The sequence below is a fragment of the Thunnus thynnus genome, chromosome 8 (assembly GCF_963924715.1).
Source record: "Thunnus thynnus chromosome 8, fThuThy2.1, whole genome shotgun sequence".
In the NCBI taxonomy this organism is placed as follows: Eukaryota; Metazoa; Chordata; class Actinopteri; order Scombriformes; family Scombridae; genus Thunnus; species Thunnus thynnus.
In genome coordinates, this window is record NC_089524.1 from 3,648,762 (window position 1) to 3,673,915 (window position 25,154).

A 25,154-nucleotide genomic window follows, 5' to 3' on the forward strand; every position below is an offset into this window, starting at 1 on the left:
CAAACAAGACCTTCAAGGAAGAGTCAGTAGAAGAAAACCTTACCTATGTCCTCATCATAAAATCAAATGTTAGAAGTATGAAACAGAACATCTTCAGAGGCCTGATGCATTTCGGACACAAGTGCTGCCACTTTAAATATAGTGTAACAACTACTCATATGAACATCACTCTTCTTGGCACAACTTTTTCTTCCTTTATTTTGATTTTACATACGCTCATTTCTGTCAAAAGCATGGACTCACAGTACCTGAGGAAGTGTAAGTTTGAGAGATACTTCTGAGTGCTGAAACTGTAAACTTAAGTTGTGAGTGATCCAACTTGCTTTTACTACAATAACTTCATCTTTTGCCAGTGTCAACATGCCACATAGCATGCAGGGTGGGAACCTGCAGTCTTACTTTTTAGTAACACGTTTTGCATAGTAAGTTGTGTTTGACCAGAAACACTGATATTATGTTATCATGTAGAGAAGTGAAACTGTGTCTTTGGGCTGTGAAAAAACAGTGAAGAGGTTGAAACAGGTTTATAAGTGTTAGTGTCATTCTGACCAGAGAAGAGGAACAGACGTTTCTTCAGGGACAATTTTCAGTTTTAACGTAACAATTATCTTGGAGACATTTCAAAACAAATTCAACACATTTTTATAAGTGTTCCTTTTTCCGCTGATGAACTGGGAGAGTTGAATTTTGACTGGGTGAGTTTTATTAAAATAATTCTGAAATTTTATTGATATGAAGCTCAAGGCTGATGTTCTTTTTGATGCCTTGAAGGAATTGTTGTTTTATTTTGTTTTGATGTTTCATTATAATAATTTATGATATGTATTTAATAATGTTATAGTTGCATTTGATTCTGTTCAACTCAATTGCTGATGTGTATCATGTCTTCTCATTTCTGTACTGAAGTGTAGCTGTTATCAGTGTTCATCCAGACATTACTGCAGGTGGAAAAGACGAGGAGTTGATGTCTTGTTGAACTGTGTATTGCAGCTGTTTACAGCAAGAAAGTTCATTAATTTTGCTGCAAAGTGAAATAGTAACCCTGGTATTCAAGTGTGTCCAGTAACTTCCTCTTTTTAAACACAGGTTCATTATATAAAATATTTCCTGTAATCTGCAAATTTACTCATCATGATGAAGTTGATCCTGTCTCTCACTCTCATCTGGACACTCTCCAGCACAGGCAACCTCACTCACTCTTAAAACAGCATTTCTGCAGGTAGCTGTCATGTCAGGTAGTTTGCTCATGTTTATCATCATCATCATTTATGTTTTGTTTGTTATAGCAACCACAGAAATCTACAGAATAACATAAAATGACTAAAAAGACTAATTTGCAACAGCAAATATGTTTAGAAAGAAACTTCATGCTGCACAGATTTTGTTTTTTTATCAGCATAATGAAGAAACATCTTTAATGAATCTTTTTCAGTACTGAAACAAAATCTTAATCTTTCCCCAAACAAAAGATTTTCTTTATTGGTCACAGAAATGTCCCAGTTAACATCATTTTACATAGTGCCGTTTCATTCTTTAAACATTTTTAGAAAGAGAGATAATGCAGACGTCACCATGACAGAAAACTGTACATCTAAAGGCTGCAGCCATTTAATTTGATGACTGATTTCTGATATTTAATATATTTGTTAAGAAGAATTTATTGAATTTATTTTGGCTTTTATTTTTATTTTGGGGTTGTCTCTCATCAGATTAACTTTGCATACTGTATCTGTGTTTATATGACAAACAGGATTCATGTTGATTGTTCAACTCACCTTGATTTATTTCATTAATTGCAGCTGAAGCTCTTGAGTGTTGGACTGGTAGAGGGACTGACACAAAGCAACAGACCTTACGTTCATGTAACTCTACTCAGCTGTGTGCAACTATTGCCACACAAGGTATCTGTAAAAAGTATAAAAACAAATCAGATTTTTCTTAACGTCATTCACTTATTCAGTTTTAAATGGCATTTCTGCATTACACTGTTTGGTCTGTGTTTCGTGTGTGTTACACTGTTTCGTGTGTGTCATCCTCCGTTTTCAGTGAAGGAAAGCACACATATTCATACAGTTTTGGTTTGGCAACTACGATTGACTCTGTTCATGTGTGCAGCTGCAACAGTGAAATCATTCCTTGTAAGTAAAGAGAAAAGTTTCCCTTTTTAAAGACACAAAATCACATTCACATGTAGTATCAGTCTAATGTTGGTCACAGTGAAGAACAATAAGTCATTTTGTGTCTTGTACAGTTTCTGCCATGTCTCCTGTTCTGTTTCAGACCCTGATGTTCCGAAGAAAAACAACCTGCAGTGTTTCACCTGTGATGATAAATCTCCTGCTGTGTGTAACAAGACATTACGTGAGACATTCTGTGTGGGAGTGCAGGACCGCTGCATTAGTCGGACTGGTGAGTCCTCATGATCATTTTGTGCCTCAAAACACATTATTGCTGCCTTCAAAGTGGTCTTTTCCTGCTGCTTAAATTTGAAAAAACTTTCAAACACTGTGGTCTAACGGTGATTTTGTCATCCACAGTGACAGAGAAGGATGGCAAAACAGCTCATACCTTTGGATGTGCCTCTGCAAACTTCTGTGAACTTGCTTCTCTCATGAAGCTCCAGCCTGATTCGCCTTCTAAATTCCTCAGTGAACCAAAATGTTGTGGAAGCAGCTTCTGTAACTCAGCCTGGTCTGTCAAACTGAATGTGATCCCTTTGTTGTTTGGACTCATTACTCTTATTGTCTGTTAGAACAAAGAGAAACTAACAAAATAACAAAAGCACATGTGTAGTGTGTGTGAATAAGCCAAATACATCTATCATCTTCTCATTCATTTACACAGTGAGATGTCTTCAACATTTTGAATGTTTTAGCTTGATAACTAATTATTTTAACCATAACCGCAGGATCCTAGTAAAAAAAAGTTAGCTAATGATAATCCTGCCTGGTTCAGTTACAAATACATCTATTTACATAATGATAACTTTCTTACTAGAGTTTTTTGAAGTAACCCAAAACAGTAGTGTTGTTACTTTATGTGTAAGTAACAAGTAGATACTTATTTAGAAGTAAAAGTACCCATCAAAATGTGTGCTTGCAGTGCAGATGAAATCTAATTAGTGAAGACTATCTGAGAAGTGAGTAACTTGATGAAAACTCCTAATTCATGAGTCTATTGGTTCAGTTTTTGGTCCATTTCTGTTCTCTGCTGCATCATTTCTTGCTTTGATATCATTTATCAGTGTTATGCTAACGAGACAGCTGCATCTCTCTTTTAATCACAATAACTCTATGAAGTTAGACACAATCCAAAACTGCCTTAGTGCAATAAAAGAATCAATGTCTCAAATATTTCTATAACTTAACGATGATAAAACAAAAATTATTTTTCTTGTTCCAGATACTGTTATGCAAAATTACTTAAATTTAGTCGCCTGCTTGCCTTTTTCCAACAAAGGAACATTACAAAGATCAAACCTTGACTTCAGTTTTAAAGGATAAGGCTGGTAATTTTCTTTATTTTTCTTATTGTCAACAAATCTTATGAGCAGAGCCAAACCAACAATGAATCGATCTACTTACAAGTACTGTGTTTATCCAAAGCCTGATATATCTTATTCTTCTGTGCCATTGACCTCTGTTATTGTCCAAAAGCTATTTAAAAACATGTCAGTGAGCCACACTGCTGCACTGGGTGACATGTTCCTTTGCCCTGAAGACAATGGTCATGGTAGTTTGTTTGGAAACTGCTCCAAAGACTAATAACAGAGATCACAGTTTCAGTCTCAGGAGAGTTCCTTGTACAGCAGATGCCACTGCACATGTTGAAACGTGGTTGTGACATGTAGCACAACATCTTGACTTTGTGCTAAAAAGTAATTGTTTACAATGTTGTACAAATGTTAGTTTGTCAATTTCAGAAAGTTACAGACATTGTTGTACAAAGCTCCCCTAATTCTGATTCTGGCATTTCTGAAGCTATTCAAACGTCCGACAAGCAGTTCTAACAGAGTAAAGCAAATGCCACGTATAAACACATATGCACCTAAATAATGAACTGAAGTAAGCATTTACTGAAAAGAGTGGAACTATTGAATTGTCTGTAATGCCTGCAGTGACTCTTGCCATGTAAAACTGATTTTCTTGATTAAAGTTATAACTCTGAATCCTGCTCTGTGTGTTTTTACCGAGTGACCTACCTTCCTACCAAACATACTCCACAGTTTACAAATATTCAAAGTAAGGCTGAGACTATAAATAAGTGAGGGGATTATTATATACAGTCCAGACCATAAGTATTTGGACAGATATACATTTTTGTTCTTCAGGCTCTGTGCTTCAGCACATTCAATTTGAAATAAAATAATGGATACTACATTAAAGTGCCAAGTCTCAGCTTTAATTTGAGACAGTTAATATCAATACATAGTACTCAAAGTTTAGGGGCTCAAATATAATTAGACAGATTCATATGAAGTCAAACATGAAGTCAAACAAAATCATTATATATATATATATATATATATATATATATATATATATATATATATATATATATATATATATATATATATTTATATTTATATTTATATTTATATTTATATTTATATTTATATATATACTGTAGGGAAAACTACACCTGGAATTTAATATCTTGCACTGCTAGAGTTAATACTGAGGGGTTGATGAGTGGAGTGGGAGCAGGTTCACAGGTGGGTGTGGAGGACAGGTGATGATGAGGTGTAAGAAATGCTGGAAAAGGCAGGAAGTTGCACATATTAGACTCTAACAGAGACTCCCAAAAAATAATATTATATGACTAATTTGTTTTTCGAAAGAAAACAATAATTGCTTTTCTTTTTGTGCTACACAGATCCTGTTCGGGGTTAGTGAGTTTGAGAAGTTTAGAGAAAGATTATGGTTTTATTTCAATTCTGAAAATATTTTTGAAAGCAAAACCACATGAGCAAGTTCTGCTCTTCAAGTCTATGGTAGCGTTTATATGATTTAACCAAAACCATCAGTTTTTATAACTTTTTGTAACTTGATAACTTGATTCTTGATGGTACTTTAGTGTTTGTCATTTCCTGCAAAACGCTGAAAAAATAGTGATGACTCATCCTGCACTCGGGGACGTATACTAATTTTGTGTCCAATCAAATGTATCGCATTTTCATGTTCCTCTCCCATGACTATAAATTCTGCCAGTTACCGACCAGCGTGCAGAACCTACGAGTTAGCTGACAGTTATGCAGAACAATGTGGTTTAGATCTAATTCATTCATCTCTCCCTCGTCCTTCTCTTGATCTAACAACATGTGAGGGAGGTGTGTGTGGAGCCAACAGTCCTCTGCAGATCTGTTTCTCTCTAAAGCTCCCAGCCCGCCTACCTTTTAGCAGTCCAATCAAGTGCAAAGGATTTGATTTAAACAAACCGCTCAAAGATTCAGTTTCACTGGAAAATACGTCACAGCACAGAAACTAAAGCTGCTCTAACTTCCGTTTCACTATGACTTTAAGAGTGAGTGAGGTTACCTGTGCTGGAGAGTGTCCAGATGAGAGTGAGAGACAGGATCAGCTTCATCATGATGAGTAAATCTGCAGATTACAGGAAATACTTTATATAGTGAGCCTGTGTTTAAAAAGAGGAGGTTACTGGACACACTTTTATAACAAAGGAACTGTATTCCTTCACTTTCAAAGCAGCAAAATTAATAAACTTTCTTGCTGTAAACAGCTGCAATACACAGTTCAACAAGCCATCAACTCCTCATCTTTTTCATCTGCAGTAATGTCAGGATGAATACATATATAAATTATTATCATTTATAATATAATTGTTAATTATATCAGAAAAGCAATATTTTGAAAAATCGGAAGATGAGAAATGGTAAAATAAATGACACTGTACAAAAAAACAAAACAAAAAAGCAACAACAAAACAGCAGGTTACATTTTGTAATCAAGAGCTATTCAACGGTAAAATATGTCCAAAATGCTGTAAGATGCTGTTACTGTAAGTTAGCACAATAAGTTATAATGCTGGGAAAAATTATTATGACAAAATATTTTTAAAAAGTTCAGTTCCATAAAAAATGTTAATAAATATTGGATCATAAAATGTTGTCAACATTCAGAAGTGAAAGTTTGATACTGATAATAGCTACACCTCAGTACAGAAATGAAATAACATGATACACATCAGAAGTTAAGTTGAATAGAATCAAATGCAACTATTATATTATTAAATAACTATCATAAATGATTATAATGAAACATTGAGGCCTTCAAGGCATCAAAATGAACATCAGCATTTACCAGTCAAAATTCAACACACCCAGTTCGTCATAAGAAAAAAGAACACTTATAAAAATGTGTTGAATTTGTTGTGAAATGTCTCCAAGATAATCACACCTCTAAACTGAAAATTGTCCCAGAAGAAATATCTGTTCTTCCTCTCTAGTCAGAATGAAACTAACTAGCACTAAACCTGTTTCAGTTATGAAGCTTAGCATAAAGTCAGGCAGGAAGACTGTTAATCATTCATTCATTCAAAATTTCACTCTTCTCTCTCAGCTCCTCCTACTTTCACATCAGCTGTTAGTCACTTCACTTCTAGTTGACAAAACAGATTCCTCCATGATCCCAAAGCAGCCAATCACGGCCTAGCTGTCAAACTTTAAAACCGTTTCCCTCTCTGTCACTGTCAGCTGTCATTTCAGGCAATAATCGCGTCCACCTCCACTCCATCCACCTCCACAGCTGCAACACTGGAGCTCGCCTCTCCATCCCAGATCATCATTCATCTGCCCAACCTCTCGTTCCAGCAAGGCCCCAAGTCTCCAGGAGCCGATACCACACCACCTTGATCCACACCTCTCCATCACCACCACCAGTGTCTAGACTCCATCGGGGGATTATCCTATTCATGCATTCATCGCTCCCTCCATATTAGGCCACATCACGATGGAGTCTAATCGCCACAGACTTTTACATTCATTATCATGCTGTTCAATAAACACCTTTCACTACGTAAAACTGAGTCTCTCCTGATTGAAATACTTCCACCAATGACGTTTCAACTTCCTCACTGTTTTTTCACAGCCCAAGGTGGGGGGGGGGATTCAGTGATTTCAGGGCTCTTGGCAAACTCAGTCATGGGACCTCCTTTGCACTTTATTTTCACCCTTTCTCTAATTGAGAATGTTGGTATTGGCAGAGGTAGACAAGTATTTAAATCTGTAATCTATTAATTACACACTAACAATACTTTGTTAAAAGTAAAAAACTTTTATAGAGCTTTAGAGCTTTATAACAAAGAAATGACATGCACCAAGTGCTTCTCAGGAAAGTCGGAGCTAATTAAAGGCTAAAGTGAAGAGATAAGCTTTTTATCTTTTCTTTTAAAAATATTTAGCAAACTGGCTTCCCTGATATCTATTGGTAGTGTATTCCATAGTTTTGGGGTGTAATTGACAAAGGCTGAAACCCTGATTTTCTTTCAGCTGTTGCTGGAATCTCCAATAAACCAGCAGCAGATGACTGCAGTGTTCTTGAACGCAAATAGTTAACAAGGGAGTTAGAAATGTAGCTTGGTCCTAGCCCACTGAGGACTTTGTATGTTTTAACTTCAGAACCAAATCAAAACAACGAAAAAGAGCCATTTTGGGTTATGAAATGATTGAATGATACACTGATATTTTGTTATTACCAATTTGTTGTGACCATTAAGTTATTGACTATTTTATCACAGGATATGCTGCAGCATGAAGAGATGTTCTTTGTTTCTCTTTCACACAGGAACATACTGTTCAGACACACAAACATGGTTTCTATGACAAGCACAAGCATTTATACTTATTCATACAATAATTTCCCTCATAGATGCAGTGATATATTAGGTTATATCCAGCTGTGGTGCATATACACCATTGCTTAATGAAAGTCAAACATTTTCTCAGCATGGCTATGGAAAGTTACAGTCTCACAGACTGAATGAGCTGACACAGAAACATGCAAACTGTGGTTGTAATGTGACAGCTGAGTGACAGATAAAAAGAACTATATGTGAAGAGAACCAGAAATCTTTCAAAATTAGGTGAATGCATGTTGATCATTTTGAAGTTCTGATCACTGTGTCAGTGCATTTGCAGCTTTAGAACACAACGGAAAGCAATAAGGGCCGTTGGCGGGATTATAGAAATACTGAAGTCATGAACTCGGTGTCTTCAGTGGTAGCTACGTGCCTAAAAGCCATTCATCTGAACAATAGAGAAGTAGAGTGGTCAAAAGTCTGTAAAACAGAAACTATTCTACACTATGAGAAACAAGAGTGGTTGATCTTCTTCTCTTGCTGTTCTGCGATTGTAAACCACATCCCAACCGCAGGTCTGCAGGTTCCCAGCCTGTATGAGAGTCTAAAGTTCATTCTGGCCATCTCACATACATACATTTTCTTTTGACATACATATATTTCTACGCCCATATGTGTGTGTGTGTGTGTGTGTGTGTGTATATATATATATATATATATACATATACAAGACAGAAACTATTCTACTCCATTCATCCCATGTACATACATATATACACACACATATATGTGTGTGTGTGCGTGTATATATGTATATGTACATATTTTTCAACACATACATGCATCAAAAGCAAAAGAGCTCATTATTAAGAGTTGTCTCTTTTAAATTATTGATGCATAACCTGCCTTGTTATACTTTTCCCACACACTAAATGAAATGACTGCATTATTACTTACTTTAACATATAATGTCCTTTGTTGAATAAGATGACTAAAACAAACATTATCAACATTAATACAGCATCAGTGGAATCTGTGAGAATAGAAGTCAGGAGGAGCATGAGAAGAAACACAAACGCAGCGCAACAGAGAACAGAAGAGACAGGACAATAGCAGAAAAATATAATTTCACACTGCACATACATGAAAAAACACACTTTTAATGTGTATGAAAACAGTAACAATTTTATATCTTGATTAAAAAAAACAAAAAGAAACCATCTTGAGACTCAATTGTTTACTAAATCTGACACTTCAGAAGAATCTAAACCAGCCACACATTTCATTAGTCTTAGAACTTTTCCATCACTAGGACTATTAAAAACAAGTAGGTAGCTCTAAACCTGCATTCTCTCTAATGGCCATCAGGGGGTAACTCCGCTGGCTCCAAAAAAAAGTGTGGAAGTCTATGCGAAAATGACCTTACTTCTCACTCGACTGATTACCTCAGTAAACATTTTCCTAATTAGTTTATGGTCTCAATCGCTAGTTTCTTTGTTAGTTTCTTCTGGTGAGCACATTTTGTGTTAGTGATTTTAAGCCTGTTTTTCACTTGCGAAAAGACTCTAAAGTCTAAATCCACCATGCTAACCAAGCTAGCAGCTAGCATTAGGGTCAGCTCCACCTTCCCATCTAAATATGATCACTTCTCATCACTTCTAGCTCCAAAATTCCAAGATAGCGACTGTCAAAATGGCAAACTTGAATCCACAAACTATGAGGCTACATTATGGATGTATTATAAGAGCTAGATAGGGTGCTGCAGCTCAGCCTTGCAGCCAATTTTTCCCAGTGGTCACTCATGGTATTGCAACAGAAAAATTCCCCTGCAGACCCAAAAAATTTTCCCCATAGACCACCATTGTAAAAGAGACGTCTATAAAACTGTTGACAGGACACCTCAAACTGCAAACAACATCAATTATGACTCTTTCTATTTCCTATTATAAACTTTTGATCCATGGAGGTTTTATATTTGTAAATGATGTAAAGTCTATGGGCTGAATGGGAACTCCCGGGCGGGGACACTACTGCGCATAATCAGTGGACCACACAATGCGCAAGAAAACCTGGAAGATAGAAACTTTTTTTGGTGTATGCGCCAGCAGAGCAATTCCTATAGGACTGAATGGGAGCCATTTTTAGTCCGGTATCCAGCTCTTATTATACATCCATGGCTTCACTTTTCAGACCCGGAATGACCTGCTTGGATAATACCCCTTCTGACCACAATGTAGTTGCAATGGCAGAGTGGTGCTATCAGTATTTCCGCTCGATAACTCCACTGGAAGTGAAGAAACTGCAGAAGAAACTGACAGCAGTGAGCTATCTTTCTTGTAGCTTAGCACTACACATACTGTAGTTATGTGTGGCATTTTCTTTTCAACAGTTGATAGCCAGTAAACTTGACCCCAAGCTGTTTCCATAGAAATGTAATATGAATAAATGTATAATAGCTAATAATTACAAGCAGTTTGACTGATCACTTCATACTGATGCAGTGTCTGATCTTAGTAGCAGTGTATAAGATCACTCTGGTAGGTTAACATATTAATGTCTGCAGACATCAGCTTCTAATAAAGTCAAGAGTGTAATTTCCTCTTTTTGAAATCTCACTTTTATAGTTTTATAGTAACATTGTCGTCCCACAGTCCAGGCAGCAAAATCCAGATGAAAGAAGATCCGAGCTGCTTAAAATGTTAATATGTTCATCTGTATCGATTACCTTCAATTATTATCGTGCGCTCACCAGAAACAAAATACTGATCAGTGAGTGTTTTGCAGATGATTTACCTCAATGACAGTGCAGGAAGTAATGAAACAGAAAGTAAAGATCAGTGAAAGAGTGCGTAGCTTGTTGAAGCTATTTGATTTCACACAACTTCCTGCTGCCACTTTAAACATTGTTCATATGAACATCATTTTTTATGCCTCTTCTTAGTACAAAACGGGGGGGAGGGACACCTGCATTTTTAGTAACACTTTTTGCTCAGTACGTTGTATTTGACCAAATCACTGATATTATGTTGTCAGTAACATGTAGAGAAGTGAAACTGTGTCTTTAGGCTGTGAGAAAAAAACAGTGAAAAGGTTGAGACGTCATTGGTGGAAGTATAAATGGAGCAGTTTTAGAAGTGTTAGTTTCATTCTGACCAGAGAAGGAGAACAGACGTTTCTTCTGGGACAATGTTCAGTTTAGAGTAACGATTATCTTTAAAGGCATTTCATGACAAATTCAACATGTTTTAGTAAGTTTTCCTTTTTTTGTTGACGAATTGGATGTGTTGAATTTTGACTGGGTGAGTATTTTTAAAATTATCGGCACTGATGTTTTCATTATTATAATTTATGATAGTTATTTAATAACATTATCTTTGCATTCAATTCTTTTCAACTTAACTTCAGATGTGTATTATGTCTCATTTCTGTACTGAGGTGTAGCTGTTATCAGTATCACGCTTTCACTTCTGAATGTTGACAATGTTTTATGATCCAATATTTTTTTATGGAATTGGATTTTTTCAAAATATTGTCATAAAAATTTTTCCCAACATTATGCAACATACTGTGCTAATAAACAGTAGCTTAAAAATTGTGAAACATTTGAACATATTTTTCAATTGAATAGCAGTCATTTAAATTTACAGTCATTTATTTTACAATTTTCCATTTTCACATTTTTCTAAATATTGTTCTTTTTAAACAAATTATACTTACATAATTAACGATTGTATAATACATTAATTAATTAATTAATTATTATTTTTGCTGCTTTGAAAGTGGAAAAAATACCTTTAGTATTCAAGGGTGCTCAGAAACCTCTTTTTAAACACAGGTTCACTATATAAAATATTTCCTGCAATCTGCAGATTTACTCATCATGATGAAGCTGATCCTGTCTCTCACTCTCATCTGGACACTCTCCAGCACAGGTAACCTCACTCACTCTTAAAACAGCATTTCTGCAGGTAGCTGTCATGTCAGGTAGTTTGCTAATGTTTATCATCATCATCATTTATGTTTTGTTTTATACCATCTAGTAACCACAGAAATCTACAAACTAATATAAAAACACTAAAAAGACTAATTTGCAACAGCAAATATGTTTAGAAAGAAACTTCATGCTGCACAGATTTAGTTTTTTTTTTATCAGCATAATGAAGATTTTTAATTTTATGGAGCTATCAAGTTACAAAAAGTTCCCTGTCAACATATTTAATGTGTTTTTCCTACAATATTCACTCATGTCAACTAAAGCATGATTCAAGTTTTATAGTAACATAGTTATAGTTATGTGTAGGGACTCAAAGCACTTTGTTAAGATAAGGGACAGATGATGGTCTTGATTAAATAATAAAAACATCAACACAGACTTGAAGAACAGGACATGTTTACTTTTTCAGTATTGAAACAAAACCACTATCTTTCCCCAAACATAAGTTTTTCTTTATTGGCCACAGAAATGTCCAAGTTAACATCATTTTACATAGTGTTGTTCAATTCTTTACACATTTTTAGAAAGAGAGACAATGCAGATGTCACCATGACAGAAAACTGTACATCTAAAGGCTGCAGCCATTTAATTTGATGCCTGATTTCTGATATTTAATATATTTGTTAAGAAGAATTTATTGGATTTATTTTGGCTTAAATACCATTCTGTCATCGTGTCTTGTAATTTGGGGTTGTCTCTCATCAGATTAACTTTGCAAACAAGGATTCATGTTGATTGTTTGACTCACCCAGATTTATTTCATTAATTGCAGCTGAAGCTGTTCAGTGTTGGCATGGTCAAGGAGTTGACATAAAGCAACAGACATTACGTCCATGTAACTCTACTCAGCGGTGTGCAACTGTTGCCTTACAAGGTATCTGTAAAAAGTATAAAAATAAATCAGATTTTTCCTTAATGTCATTCACTTATTTTAAGTTTTAAGTTGGATTTCTGCATTACATTGTTCAGTCTGTGTTTCACTTTACAGTAAATGGGAATGGGACTTTCACTCAGGACACCACCAGGTTGTGTTTGCCATCCTCCCTTTTCAGTGAAGGAAAGCACACAATGTCATTCAATGTTGGTTTTGAAGCTGTATCTGCAACTGTTCATGTGTGCAACACAGATCGCTGCAACAGTCAAGCCATGCTTTGTAAGCAAAGAGAAAAGTTTCCCCTTTCAAAGACACAAAATCACATTCACATGTAGAATCAGTCTAATGTTGGTCACAGTGAAGAACAATAAATCACTTTGTCTTGTACAATTTCTGTCATGTCTCCTGTTCTGTTTCAGACCCTGATCGTCTGAAGGAAAACAACCTAATGTGTTTCTCCTGTAATGATCCATCTTCTGCTGTGTGTGACAAGAGATTACAGTGTGTGGGAACGGAGGACCGCTGCATTAATGGGATGGGTGAGATGTCATGATTATGTTGTGCCTCGAAACACATTATTGCTGCCTTCAAAGTGGCCATTTCCTGTTGATTAAATTTAAAAAAAAAGCTTTTAAAAATTGTGGTTTAACAATGATTTTGTCATCCACAGTGACAGATAAGGATGGCAAAACACTTAATGCCTTTGGATGTGTCTCTGCAAACCTCTGTAATGTTGCTTCTTCTCAGTTGGAGCTCCTGCCTGCTCCTATTCCGGTTAAATTCCCTCGTGCACCAAAATGTTGTGAAGGCAGCTTCTGTAACTCAGCCTGGTCTGTCAAACTGAATGTGATCCCTTTGCTGTTTGGACTCTTTACTCTTATCATCTATTAGAACAATGAGAAACTAACAAAATAGCAGAGGTACATGTGAAGTTTGTGTGAAACCAAATATATATCATCTTCTCACTCACTTACAGTGACATGTCTTTAACAGTTTGAATGTTTTAGCTTGGTAAATAATTATTTTAACCATAACTGCAGTATCCCAGTAAAAAAGCTGTCCAACAAGCAGTTCTGACAGAGTAAAGCAAATGCTACGTATAAACACATACCCACCTCAATAATGAACTGAGGTAAGCATTTACCGAAAAGAGTGGAGCTATTGAATTGTCTGTAATGCTTGCTGTGACCCTGGCCATGTAAAGCTGATTTTCTTGATTAAAGTTAAAACTCTGAATCCTGCTCTGTGTGTTTTTACTAACTGGTGTGATCCTGCCTTCCTACCAAACATACAGTCTTTCAACTCCTTACACACAGTTTCCAAATATTAAAAGTAAGGCTAAGGCTGTTGCTGGGGGGGGGGGGGCCAGCTCCACTTCACAGACTGAAAAACCACTTGAGACCTGAGAGTTTGAAAAAGCACGTGTGATGTGTTGTGGTTACTGTTGTTGAGAACAGTTGCTTAGGGGCCACTGTGTGATGCACTATTCTTAACTTTGTCAGTTAGGGCGCACCTGCATAGATTCTCAGAAAACAGGATCTTTGCTAAGTATGTCACATGTTTTGTGCATGCACACTTCATGCATTGTTAGAATAGCCTTAATTGGTACTATTCCTTGTTGTTATTCATATATTTGGTTTTAATATCTTTTTTGGTATTATCTGCTTACATACAACCACTGAAATGCTTTAAATTAAAATTTATATCCTGTAGAAAATGACAAAAATTTTTGACAAGAGTTTTTTTTACTTTACTGGAGTTTTGAGTTTTTGAGCAGATTTTTAGCTTATTAAATTGTTGTTTTGAGATCTTGGAGTTTGCTTGTTAGTAGTATGTAAGAGACACTTATTCCACGTGCATGCACGTGAGTGCATGCGCACGTGTTGCTGAGTGTGTAGTTCTGTGTGTGTATATCTCAGTATGAGTGTGTATGTGTGTGTGTGTGTGTGTGTGTGTTGTAAAACAGGGGTGTCAAGAAAGCCCCCCTCCTTCCTTCCTCTTTCATCCCTCTTCCTTTCTCGACCATTTGCCCTTGTCTTGACCGTGTATGTGCATGGAAGTCTGTTAAATTATAGGAATGATTTTGTTTGTTGTAGTCTGTGTATTGGATGAAATTAATAGAAAGGTGTCAACTGTGTTTTTCTAGCAGGGAAGTAATAAAACACGATTTGACTTTAATTCCCAGGAGTTATTATGGATTTGTGTATTTTCATTAGTTTTCATTTTTTATTTTGTTTTTAATTTTTGTTTTTTTTTTCCTAGCAGGGAAATGTGGAAAATGTCATGGGTTTATCGTCCCCTTTTCCTGCAGCTAATACAGTTTTGTGATTAGCAGTAGCTAAATATATATAGAGAGAGGTGGCACTCCTTTTCCTGCAGTGTTAAACATGATTTTGTTTGATTTAGACTGTGTTTACTACAGAGGTATTATAGTTTAACCATGGAAGGTCATTTTTTTGACATAGGAGTGAGAATCAAATGAATAGAGGCGTCAGTTGTGTTCTTCTAGCATGAAAGTGTCATGAGTTATCATGTTTTTCATCCCCTTATTTCCACACAGCTAATATAGGGTTGTGAATAGAGAGGTGTTATTTATTCTCTCTGACAGGAATTGTCAGGGGGAAATCATATCTCCCCCTCTCCTCATTCTACAGATTCATCTGTATTTCCTCACAGTATTAAATCATGGTGTAAGGGTAATAAGATGTATTTTGATCTTTTAATTCCCCAAAAAAACGCCACAAGAGAAGCCGCAAAGGAACGATGGTCATGTGTGGTATATACCTTGTCAGTGGGTTTACCATAAGCAAAAGAAGAAATTCAGTTGTGTTTGACTGTTCCGCATCAGATGGAGGTAAATTTCTCAACACAGAGCTTCTCCAATGTTCAGATTTAGTTAACTCACTTCTTAGTGTCCTGCTCAGGTTCTGTCAGGAGTGAACTGCAATAATGGTAGATATTGAAACTATGTATTACCAAGTACCAGTACATGGAGACCACTGCGACTTCCTCAGGTTTTTGTGGTGTCCTAAAGGGGACGTTACTAAGCAACTGGAAGTCTACCAGATGAATGTTCATCTTTTTGGTGCTACATCATCTCCAAATATTGCTAACTTTGCCTTGCTGCAAACAGGAAAAGATAACTCAGACAAGTGCAGCATGGAGGTACTTGACATAATTAAACATAGCTTCTTTGTTGATGATTGTCTCAAGTCTGTCGCTTCTGTGAGTCAAGTCATCAAGCTGACAAAGGACCTCAGGGAAGCATGCTCTCAAGGAGGCTTTACTCTAAGCAAATGGGTGAGCAACAGCCATGAAGTACTCATAACTGCTCCTGAAAGTCACTGAGCCAGCTTGATTTGGACAAAGAGAAACCACCTCTTGAAAGAGTGCTGGGTATCCAGTGAAATATCCAAAGAGACACGTTTACTTTCAAGGTTACTGTCAAAAGCAGAGCGCCTACAAGATGAGCAATCCTTTCTATAGTCATTTCCATCTATGAACCACTGGGTTTCCTTTCACCCTTTATCCTCAAAGCTAAGCAAATCCTACAGAGGCTCTGTGTTGAAAAATATGGATAGGATGACATTATCCCAGAGGAGCTATCAAAGCCATAGCAAAAATGGATCACAGAAGTGGATCAGCTAAGCAGATTTGAAGTGGACAGGTGCATGAAGCATGCAAGTTTTGGATCTATAAGGACTGCTGAGCTGCATCACTTCTGTGACGTAAGGAAGAAAGCTAGTCAAACACTATTTATCATGGAGAAAATTGCAAAGAGCTGTTGGTTGTTGAAGCTTAAAAAACTCCCACTGCTTTGAAGTCAGAAGGCAAAGGCAAAGTTTCCTATGACACACTTAAAACTGACAGATGAACAAGGCTTGTCTCTTGAGAAAGGCAAGTATTCACTACTCAGGTACTTGGAAAATGGTAAACCAGTTGAAGTGGACAGTTCCATATGCAAACTGGATCTGATTGTTGATGAAGGTATCCTAAGGATTGGAGGATGGATAAGTAAAGCAACCATGCCAGTGAGCTTGAAAAACTCACATATAACCAAACTGATATTGTGTGATATCCACTGGCAGGTTTGGCACTCAGGAGGAAACCATATGCTCTCCAGACTTGGCCAGAAATTCTGGCTACCTTCTGCCAACTTATCTGCTAGAAAAATCATCAAGTCTAGTGTTTTTTGTAGACGCCTACAATCAAAAGTTGGGGAGCAAAAAATCACTGACTAATCAAAGGATCATATAACTCCTGATTTGCCACCCTTCTCTCATGTGGGCATTGATTATTCAATTCAATGTTATTTATAAATCTCCCAATCATGATAAAAGTTATCTCAGGGCACTCTTCACATAGGGCAGGTCAAGACTGTACTCTTTAATTTACAGAGACCCAACAATTCCCCCATGAGCAGCACTTGGCAACAGCGGCAAGGAAAAACCTCTCCTTTAATGGGAGGAAACCTAAAGCAGAACCGGGCTCTAGGTAGGCAGCCATCTGCTTTGACAGGTTGGGTTGAGAGAGAAAATAGGAGGGAGGGGGAGAGAGAGACACAGAGAAGCATAATAACAACAATAATAACAATAGCAACAATAATAATAATATAGATATGACTAAGTAATTAATAATAATTATTTCTGACCTGTAGAGGTTAAAAGAGATCGGGCTCATATGAAGCGATGGGGAGTAATATTTACCTGCCTGGTGAGTTGAGCTGTTCATCTGGAAATGGTGAACACATTAGATACAGACTCCTGCATCAACGCAGGCAGTTTTTGTGTTGGAGAGGACCAGTGCTGAGCATTCAAACAGATCGTGGTATCAATTTTGTAGGTGCTCAGAAAGAACTAGAGGGCAATTTGAGCCAGCTTCTTCACCAAATGATTCAGGATGCAATGCTGACTAGTCAATTCAAATGGTTGTTAAATCCCCCATTTGGAGCCCACTTTGGAGGAGTGTGGGAAAGGTTGATCAGGCTGGTAAAAAAAGATACTTTCTTCAGTTCTGCAGCAATAAACTTTGGATGATGAAATGCTACAGACAGCTCTATGTGAGGTTGAAGCAATTCTCAATGATAGGCCCATCACAACTGTGTGAAGTGATCCAAATACCAAACCACCTGCTGTAGCTCAAGACTAATGCCTGGGACACACTGCCTGTGTGAGCAGCGTATGTGCATTGCAGAACCTCTTGCTTTTCATATCGGCGCCCATGTTAACAGATTAGAGCAGCCACACGTGCGTGGCTGCTGCAGTGCGTCATCTAGAGATTCGGGGTCTCGCCTATTTTTTTTTTTCCGTGTGCACAGTTCTCAGCAAAAAAATAGGCAGAGAAAATGATCTGTTGACAGTCATATTGAGATCATACCAGCAACATTACACCTTTCACTATGGTTTCAATGTCTATATCTGTAGAATATGTCATAGACATGAAGTGTCACCACTGCGGGTCAGCCTGCGTGGTGCACGCCGGGGCAGGGAGCCTCTCTGGCCAGTAACTCCAGCACAGAGAGTTACTGGCCAGTGACACATGGAACTTCTTTTCTTGACTCCTGCTTGCTTTCTGTGATATTAGTTCAAACCGGGGCTCCTGCCTGTTGTTTCACTTGCTTCCAGGCAGAGATCTGTTATTTTCTTTATTTGTTGTCAGTTTCCCTCCTGACAGTTTGGAGGTTTGTTTGTCAGAGTGTGTTTGGCTTGTTTGGGGAACTTGGTGTCATCTGGAGGGATTTTCTTCACTTGGAGCGGTGACAGTAGGGTTTAACTGGCGGAATGATTAATATAATGAATAAAAAAACCCTGTCCTTTGTGAGGTGTGTATGTGGCTGACACAGAAGTATCCCTAACCAAACCTCACCATACCCCTGAAAGAAAGCTGCTTTCACCTTATATCATTTATTTATTTTTAACAATTTAGCACACGCCTCTTATTCTTTTACTGTCTAAAATAAATATAAATTAAATTTATAATTAAATGATATGAAAAATTCTATTATTGATGTCCATTATCAAAGCCAAACTCTATGTAGAAAGAGCTGGCAACAGAAGCGCTGCAGCAGCAACGCTGTCTGTGTGGATGCTGCAGAAAGAGCCACGTGGACTCTTTCACAAAGAGGACCTTTATGAGATGGAAACTGGTGCAATACCTTGCTGACCTGTTCTAGCAAAAGTGGACTAAAGAATACCATTCATGTAGATATATCATGATATATCATTCATGCATCTGAGGCAAAAGTGGATGAAAACAAAATCTCAAAGTCAATGATATAGGTGTCAAAGTGGATGAAACTGCACCCAGGAACTCATGGCCCCTAAGCTGTGTGATAGAGATCTTTCCGGTGGCCCAAAGGTCTTGTTTGGAGTGTTTTGGTTAAATGTTCTACCAATGTTCTGCAAATGTTCTGCAAGGGCCAATAGATAAACTCTGTTTACTCCTGGAAGTTAAAAACCGGCATAAATCCCAAGCCCCTCACACTTACGAATGCATTTATAAACACAGACTAAAACGTATGCCCCCGTACATGCCAACACGTTCACATATCCTTACATAAATGACTTATCAGCTTCACATGACATTTACACTTCATGGTCTTCTCAGTGAACTATGTGTCTTGGAATTACAACACTATGGACACTTACATTATGGTGGTTGCATGTGGGACTCAAGAAAATGAGATGTTGAATATATATTGACATATGGATGAGTGAAAATGTGGTATGATTCCATGATATCTGATTTGATATATTTGTATGTTTCATCTGTTTATGCATATTCTGATTCCATTGAATGTTGTTTTTGTAATTGTTGCTATGGTATCAACAATTAGGGGCCGGTATGTTGGAGCCATAATTAGAGTTTTGAATTTAAATAAGAAAAATCTGTAGGATGCAGTATTTTGAGTTTGATTTTGAATCATGTTATTTTGAATTATGAAATATTAATATGAATTCAAGAAAAGTGGCTATAAGGAGCCTTAAACAGAATATGGTTGATATGGATGATTACCTGATACTCATATATGTAGGAGCTGATTGTGTGACTTGATCCTGCTGTGTTCCTCCTGCTCTGGCAGTCTTTAAGTAGGTCATTGATTTTTTGGCTGTCAGGTTAGATCACGGAGAGCAACAGGTTTCTGACTGCGCACATAAGTTGTAATCATTTAAGAATCTTGTGTTTGATCTTATTGTTTAATGTGAAAAGTCAACCAGAGTATATAATTAAACAAATATGTCAGTTATTGAAAAGTTTATATCTTAGTGCGTGTGTGTGTCAGTTACTCCACTTTACCTCTGGTGGTTAAAATAAGTTTAGCTGATTAGCCACTACAACCTCAGTATAGAAATGAGACGACATGATACAGATCAGAATTTGAGTTAACCTGAAAAGAATCGAATGCATTTATAATATTATTAAATAACTATCATACATTATTATAATGTAAACATCAGTGCCTTTAGGGCATCAAAATGAAAATCAGCCCTGAGTGTAATATCAATAGAATATCGTGTCAAATTCACCATTACAAGTTCATCAACAGTATAAGGAACACTTTTTGTGAAATGTATCTAAGATAATCTTAATTCTAAACTGAAAATTTTCTAAGAAATGCCTATTCTTCCTCTCTAGTCAGAATGAAGCTACTGCTTCTAAACCTACTTATACCTCCACCAATGATGTCGCAACCTCTTCACTGTTTTTTCACATCCCAAGACAGGGGCAGATTTAGTGATTTGGGGGCTCAAGGCAAACTCAGTCATGGGGCCTCCTTCGCACTTTATTTTCACCCTTTCTCTAATAGAGAATAGCAGTGGTAGACAAAGTACTTAAATCTTTAAACTATTAATAACTTGCCTTCAATGAGAACACAATGTTGGATCTAATTCTATTGATCTTGTTGACAAAAAATGATAAATGCAATTCACAGTCTTCAGTTGAGGTGGCAGACATAGTAGCGGGAGCAGGTTGTACAAGCTGATTGATTGTGCTAAACAGAATTCAGGGAGTGTGTTTATTAGCAGTATTTAAGTCTGAGAAATAAGCTGATCTTGCATCCTTGATTTTTTGATTGAGTAAAGTTAAAAGTTCTTTCATGTATTGAAATTAAAAATTGAGTTTTGTCTTCTTCCATCTGCACTCTGCCCTCCTGCGTTCCTGCTTACAGCTACGGATAGCATCATTTATCCATGGTGATGATTTGGTAGCTGCTACTGATGTGGTTGTAATGTGATGAGATCTAATGCAAAGGAACACAGATTATTGAAATTATTGACCAAAACATTAATGTTAGAGGGTTGACCATGGCCATTATATAAATCAGAAAAAATCGATAAGAAGTATGAAGCAGACTGGTTACTAAAAATGTGGGAACATACTGTTCACTTCTGACTTGAAACAGTTGCCTGGATGTAGGATTCAAATAGAACACATTTATGATTGGAGACAAGATCAATCAATGAGAGGGAGTTAATAGTCAGGCCAAGAGTAAAAACAAGGGTGTGGCCTTTTTTATGTACCAGAAACATGCTGCACTAGATTGACTGAATCAGTAATGTTTAGGAATTCAGTAGCAAAATGGTTGGATATATCATCGACATGGATATTAATATCCCCTACAAGGATAATTCTATCATGATTGAGAAGAATGGAGGATAGGAATTCAGAGAACTCTGCTAAAAAGCTATTGTTTGGTTTGGGGGGACGGTAGTTTGAGATATGGCAGATAGGGTTTTGACAGTTGATTTTGAACATGAGCATCTCGAAACTCTGAAAATTATCAACAGTGATATGTTTACAATTAAAATGGGCCACCACCAAGGCCAAGGCCAAGGCCACCACCACAGCCAATGGACCTCGGGGAGTTAAGATAATTGTATTCGGGAGGTGACAGAATAGCTTCAGGATTTACACAGTATGTGGCATTTACAATCACAGGAGTATCACACTTAAGAGCACAGTTATTACTATAATGGAACGGACTAACCCCATGTCAGTTGCACAAGGATTTGCATGATTTCAGCATCAGTGCCATGTTGGTAGCTAGCAGACGAGAGCCAGACCAGTTTAGGTGAAGACCATCATGCCTGAAAAGCGTGGGTCTGTCCGGGAATGTAGTGAAATTTTCAATTAAAGGAATTCCCAGTGATCTGCAGTAGCCTTTAAGCCAGATGTGCAGATTGAGTAAACAGCTGAACTCAACTGTCTCCCAGCAAGAAGACATAGGGCCAGAGATAACATATTGAGCCCTTGAGGCCAGAAGAGTGTCGATGAGGCTCATAAAGTCCTTTTTCAGATAATGATCTAAAAGTGAAGGGAGCCTTTAATGTCTAGAATGCGAGCACCAGGGAGACATAGGGTTTGGGCTTTAGGGAGGACCACATGTTGCACCATAGATGAGCCCACAATGAGCACAGCAGGAGGGACAGGGAGAGAAGAGGACAGAGGGGGGCTCTTAGTTGGAAGCTGTCTCCTCGGTGGATGGTGAACTGCGGGACGTCCCCTGGGCCTCTGATGCGGAGGTCTATGGGAGTGATGAGGTGCATGCAGTAGTGGGGCTGGACACTGAAGGGGCAGCTGCGGCATCAAGAGAACCACCAGGAGGTACATCTTTCCTCAGGGGGGGCTGGACCCTGTTGGCAGCAGGCAAGGTGTGGTCTGTGGCAGCGGAGGGGCCACCAACCGGCTCGGGAGGAGAGGTCCAGGCAGATGATGGATGGTCAGCCCGCTGAAGCCTCACTGGAGAGCGCAGTCCTTTCCCACTGTCCAAGGCTTGGAATTTATTACTCAGTTGCAGAGTATCAGATGCGCGTAGTTGGAGGGAGTGCCTAGCCCAACCCTTGCTGCTCCTGACCAGGACCCACGGCTCCCTGTTACAGAGAGTGGAGCAGGCTTGGGACTAACCCAGCAAACATGCCCCTTTGGGACCCATGTAGGGCCACTGTGGGAATAAAATGAGCCCCGCAGGGGCAGCCCACTGTGGGCCCCATTACCAGCGTGAAATGCGGGGCACGTGTGGGCCCCGCACTATGGGGCCCCAGGTGGTGCTCCATTGGGACAGCCCACACCCAGTGTGGGCTGAGTGCCCCACTGAGGCCCACTGTGGACCCACACATGCCCCACATTTCATGCTGGTAACAGGGCCCACAGTGGGCTGCCCCTGTGGAGCTCATTTTTCTTCCTGCAGTGGCCCCACATGGACCCAAAGGGGCATTTTTGCTGGGCCCTGTGTGGGCAGCCTAATGTGGGCCTCATTACCACCATGAAATGCGGGGCACGTGTGGGCCCCACACACTCAGCCCACACTTTGGGCTGGGTGTGGGCTGTCCCACATTTCAGGCCGGTAACAGGGCACACAGTGGGCTCATTTTTCTTCCTTCAGTGGCTCCACACAGCCCTCAAAGGGGCATGTTTGCTGGGATTAGGGTGAGAGAAACAATCAAAAGGCCTTCAGCAGATCAAAATTTTTAACAAACAGTGACAGGAACTACAGCCAATCAATTCTCTTCAAATAAAGTGACAAAAACCAGTATGTTTCATTCCACAAACACAGATTTAAATTTTTCATTCCAGTCCTTTTGGTTAACTGCCTTGGGCCCCGCACGGACTATCCCACAGGGGGGCCTGTGTCGGCATTCTGTGGGAAAGCCCACATTAGCTATTACACGAGAAACCCTCATGGTGGCCCCAAAAGGCAAAACTGCTTTGTGCCCTGCATGGGCTATCCCACAAGGGGAGTCTATGTGGGCATTCTGTGGGCAAGCCCACAATGGGCTGCCCACAAAAAATCCTCACTGGGGCCTGAAGAAGTAAAACTGCTGTGGGCCCTGCAGAGACTAACCCGCAGGGGGGGTCTGTGTGGGCATTCTGTGGGCAAGCCCACAGTGGCTTGCCCACAGAAAACCCTCATCGGGGCCCAAATGTGCAAAACTGCTTTGGGCCCTGCATGGGCTATCCCACAGGGGAGCCCGTGTGGGCTTTCTGTGGGCAAGCCCACAGTGGGTTTCCCACAGAAAACTATGATGGGGGCCCAAAAGGGCAAGACTGCTGTAGGCCCTGTATGGGCTATTCCACAGGGGGCCCATGTGGGTTTTCTGTGGGCAAGTCCAACTGGGGGCAAAGGGCAAAGGGCAAAACTGCTGTGGGCCCCGCATAGGCTTACCCACATGGGTTCCACGTGGGATTAGTATGGTTTTGCCCTGCTCACACTTCCTCACAGTGAACCCACACATACCCACAGTGGGCCTGCACAGGCATGTTTGCTAGGTAGGTTTACCCCCGAGGATGGGCCACATGTCATCATTCAGGGCCAGGGCATTAGTTGAAAGAATCGGCTCGACTCCGGTGGTGACAGAGCCAGACCAGGGAAGGGTGGCTTCGCCAAGTGCAACAGCAGCTGACCACTCTCTGAATGAGCCGGTGCAGCAGGAGGCGGTCCAGTCCATACCGTTACAGGAGCGGCTTCGGATTAAAACCTTCAACTTGGTTTGAGGAGTCAGTGACACTTCCCAATCAGTTAAGAATAATTCCTCACACAAACAGTAAAGTAGTCCGTAGAAGATGCCTCTGTTGTCCTCAGTGAAATCAGATATTAAATGATCGGATGATACACAGAGATTGTGTCATTTCCAATTTGTTGTGACCATGAAGTAACTGACTTTTTCATCACAGGATATGCTGCAGCATGAACAGATCTTCTTTGTTTCTCTTTCACACAGGAACATACTTTTCAGACACACAAACATGGTTTCTATGACTGTCACTAAGCATTTTTTAACCTTTCAGAAGTTCACACAAGCAATTATACATATCCATACAATGTTTTCCCTCATAGAAAATACATACATCCAACTCTGATGTATACACACCATTGCTTAATGAAAGTCAGACATTTTCTCAGCATGGCTATAGAAAGTTAGACTTTCTCACAGACTGAATGAACTGACACAGAAACATGCAAACTGTGGTTATACTGTGACAATTGTGTGAAAGGTAAAGAGAACTGTATGTGAGGAGAACCAAAAATCTTTCAAAGTTAAGTGAATGCATTTTGATCATTTTGAAGTTTTGATCACTGTGTCAGTGCATTTGCAGCTTTAGAACACAACAGAAAGCAATAAGGGCTGTAGGCAGGATTTTAGAAATACTGAGGTCATAAACTCTGTGTCCTCAATGGTAGCTACGTGCCTGAAAGCCATGCATCTAAACAATAGAGCGGTAGTGTGGTCAAAAGTGTACAAAACAGAGACTATTCTACTCCATGAGAAACAAGAGTGGTTGATCTTCTTCTCTTCCTATTCTGCGATTGTGAACCACATCCCAACTACAGGCGTGCAGGTCCCAAGCCTGTATGAGGGGCCGTACAAGCTAAATTTTCATTCTGGCCCTTTCAAATACATACATTTTCCTTTCACATGCATATATTTCTACCTACGTGTATGTCTGTGTGTGTTTGCATACATATATATA

The 25,154-nt window shown here is 38.8% G+C and overlaps 3 protein-coding genes across 4 annotated transcripts in view; 2 read left to right on the forward strand and 1 right to left on the reverse strand.

Annotated features, from left to right (window-relative positions):
* The window catches only part of LOC137187328 (phospholipase A2 inhibitor and Ly6/PLAUR domain-containing protein-like), a 47,550-nt gene extending 43,378 nt beyond the window's left edge, over positions 1-4,172 (forward strand). The window contains exons 5-6 of the mRNA XM_067596145.1: positions 2,281-2,409; positions 2,538-4,172. Coding sequence (XP_067452246.1) covers positions 2,281-2,409; positions 2,538-2,752 — 344 coding nt within the window. The 3' untranslated portion in view covers positions 2,753-4,172. The remainder of the gene's footprint in view (positions 1-2,280; positions 2,410-2,537) is intronic.
* LOC137187332 (urokinase plasminogen activator surface receptor-like) overlaps positions 1-25,154 on the reverse strand; it is a 141,053-nt gene that overhangs the window by 65,090 nt on the left and 50,809 nt on the right. Inside the window, exon 2 of the mRNA XM_067596152.1 lies at positions 5,538-5,634. The gene's annotated coding sequence lies outside the window, so the exon portion shown is untranslated. The remainder of the gene's footprint in view (positions 1-5,537; positions 5,635-25,154) is intronic.
* Positions 549-13,911, forward strand: LOC137187329 (urokinase plasminogen activator surface receptor-like). Of its 2 annotated transcripts, none has more exons than XM_067596147.1 (6): positions 549-695; positions 11,685-11,747; positions 12,582-12,683; positions 12,798-12,962; positions 13,103-13,222; positions 13,354-13,911. In XM_067596147.1, the coding sequence occupies exons 2-6, from the start codon at positions 11,696-11,698 to the stop codon at positions 13,572-13,574; spliced, it is 660 nt and encodes a 219-aa protein (XP_067452248.1). In that variant the 5' UTR covers positions 549-695; positions 11,685-11,695; the 3' UTR covers positions 13,575-13,911. The 2 variants fall into 2 exon arrangements, with proteins under 2 accessions (XP_067452248.1, XP_067452247.1); XM_067596146.1 differs by lacking the exon at positions 549-695 and adding an exon at positions 10,830-11,114.

Excerpts from the sequence above, each read along its gene's own strand:
- LOC137187329 (XM_067596147.1), top strand. The coding sequence starts at position 11,696 with ATGATGAAGCTGATCCTGTCTCTCACTCTCATCTGGACACTCTCCAGC. Across the intron at positions 12,684-12,797 it reads TGCAACTGTTGCCTTACAAG|TAAATGGGAATGGGACTTTC; the intron begins GTATCTGTAAAA and ends TTCACTTTACAG. Across the intron at positions 13,223-13,353 it reads CCGCTGCATTAATGGGATGG|TGACAGATAAGGATGGCAAA; the intron begins GTGAGATGTCAT and ends TGTCATCCACAG.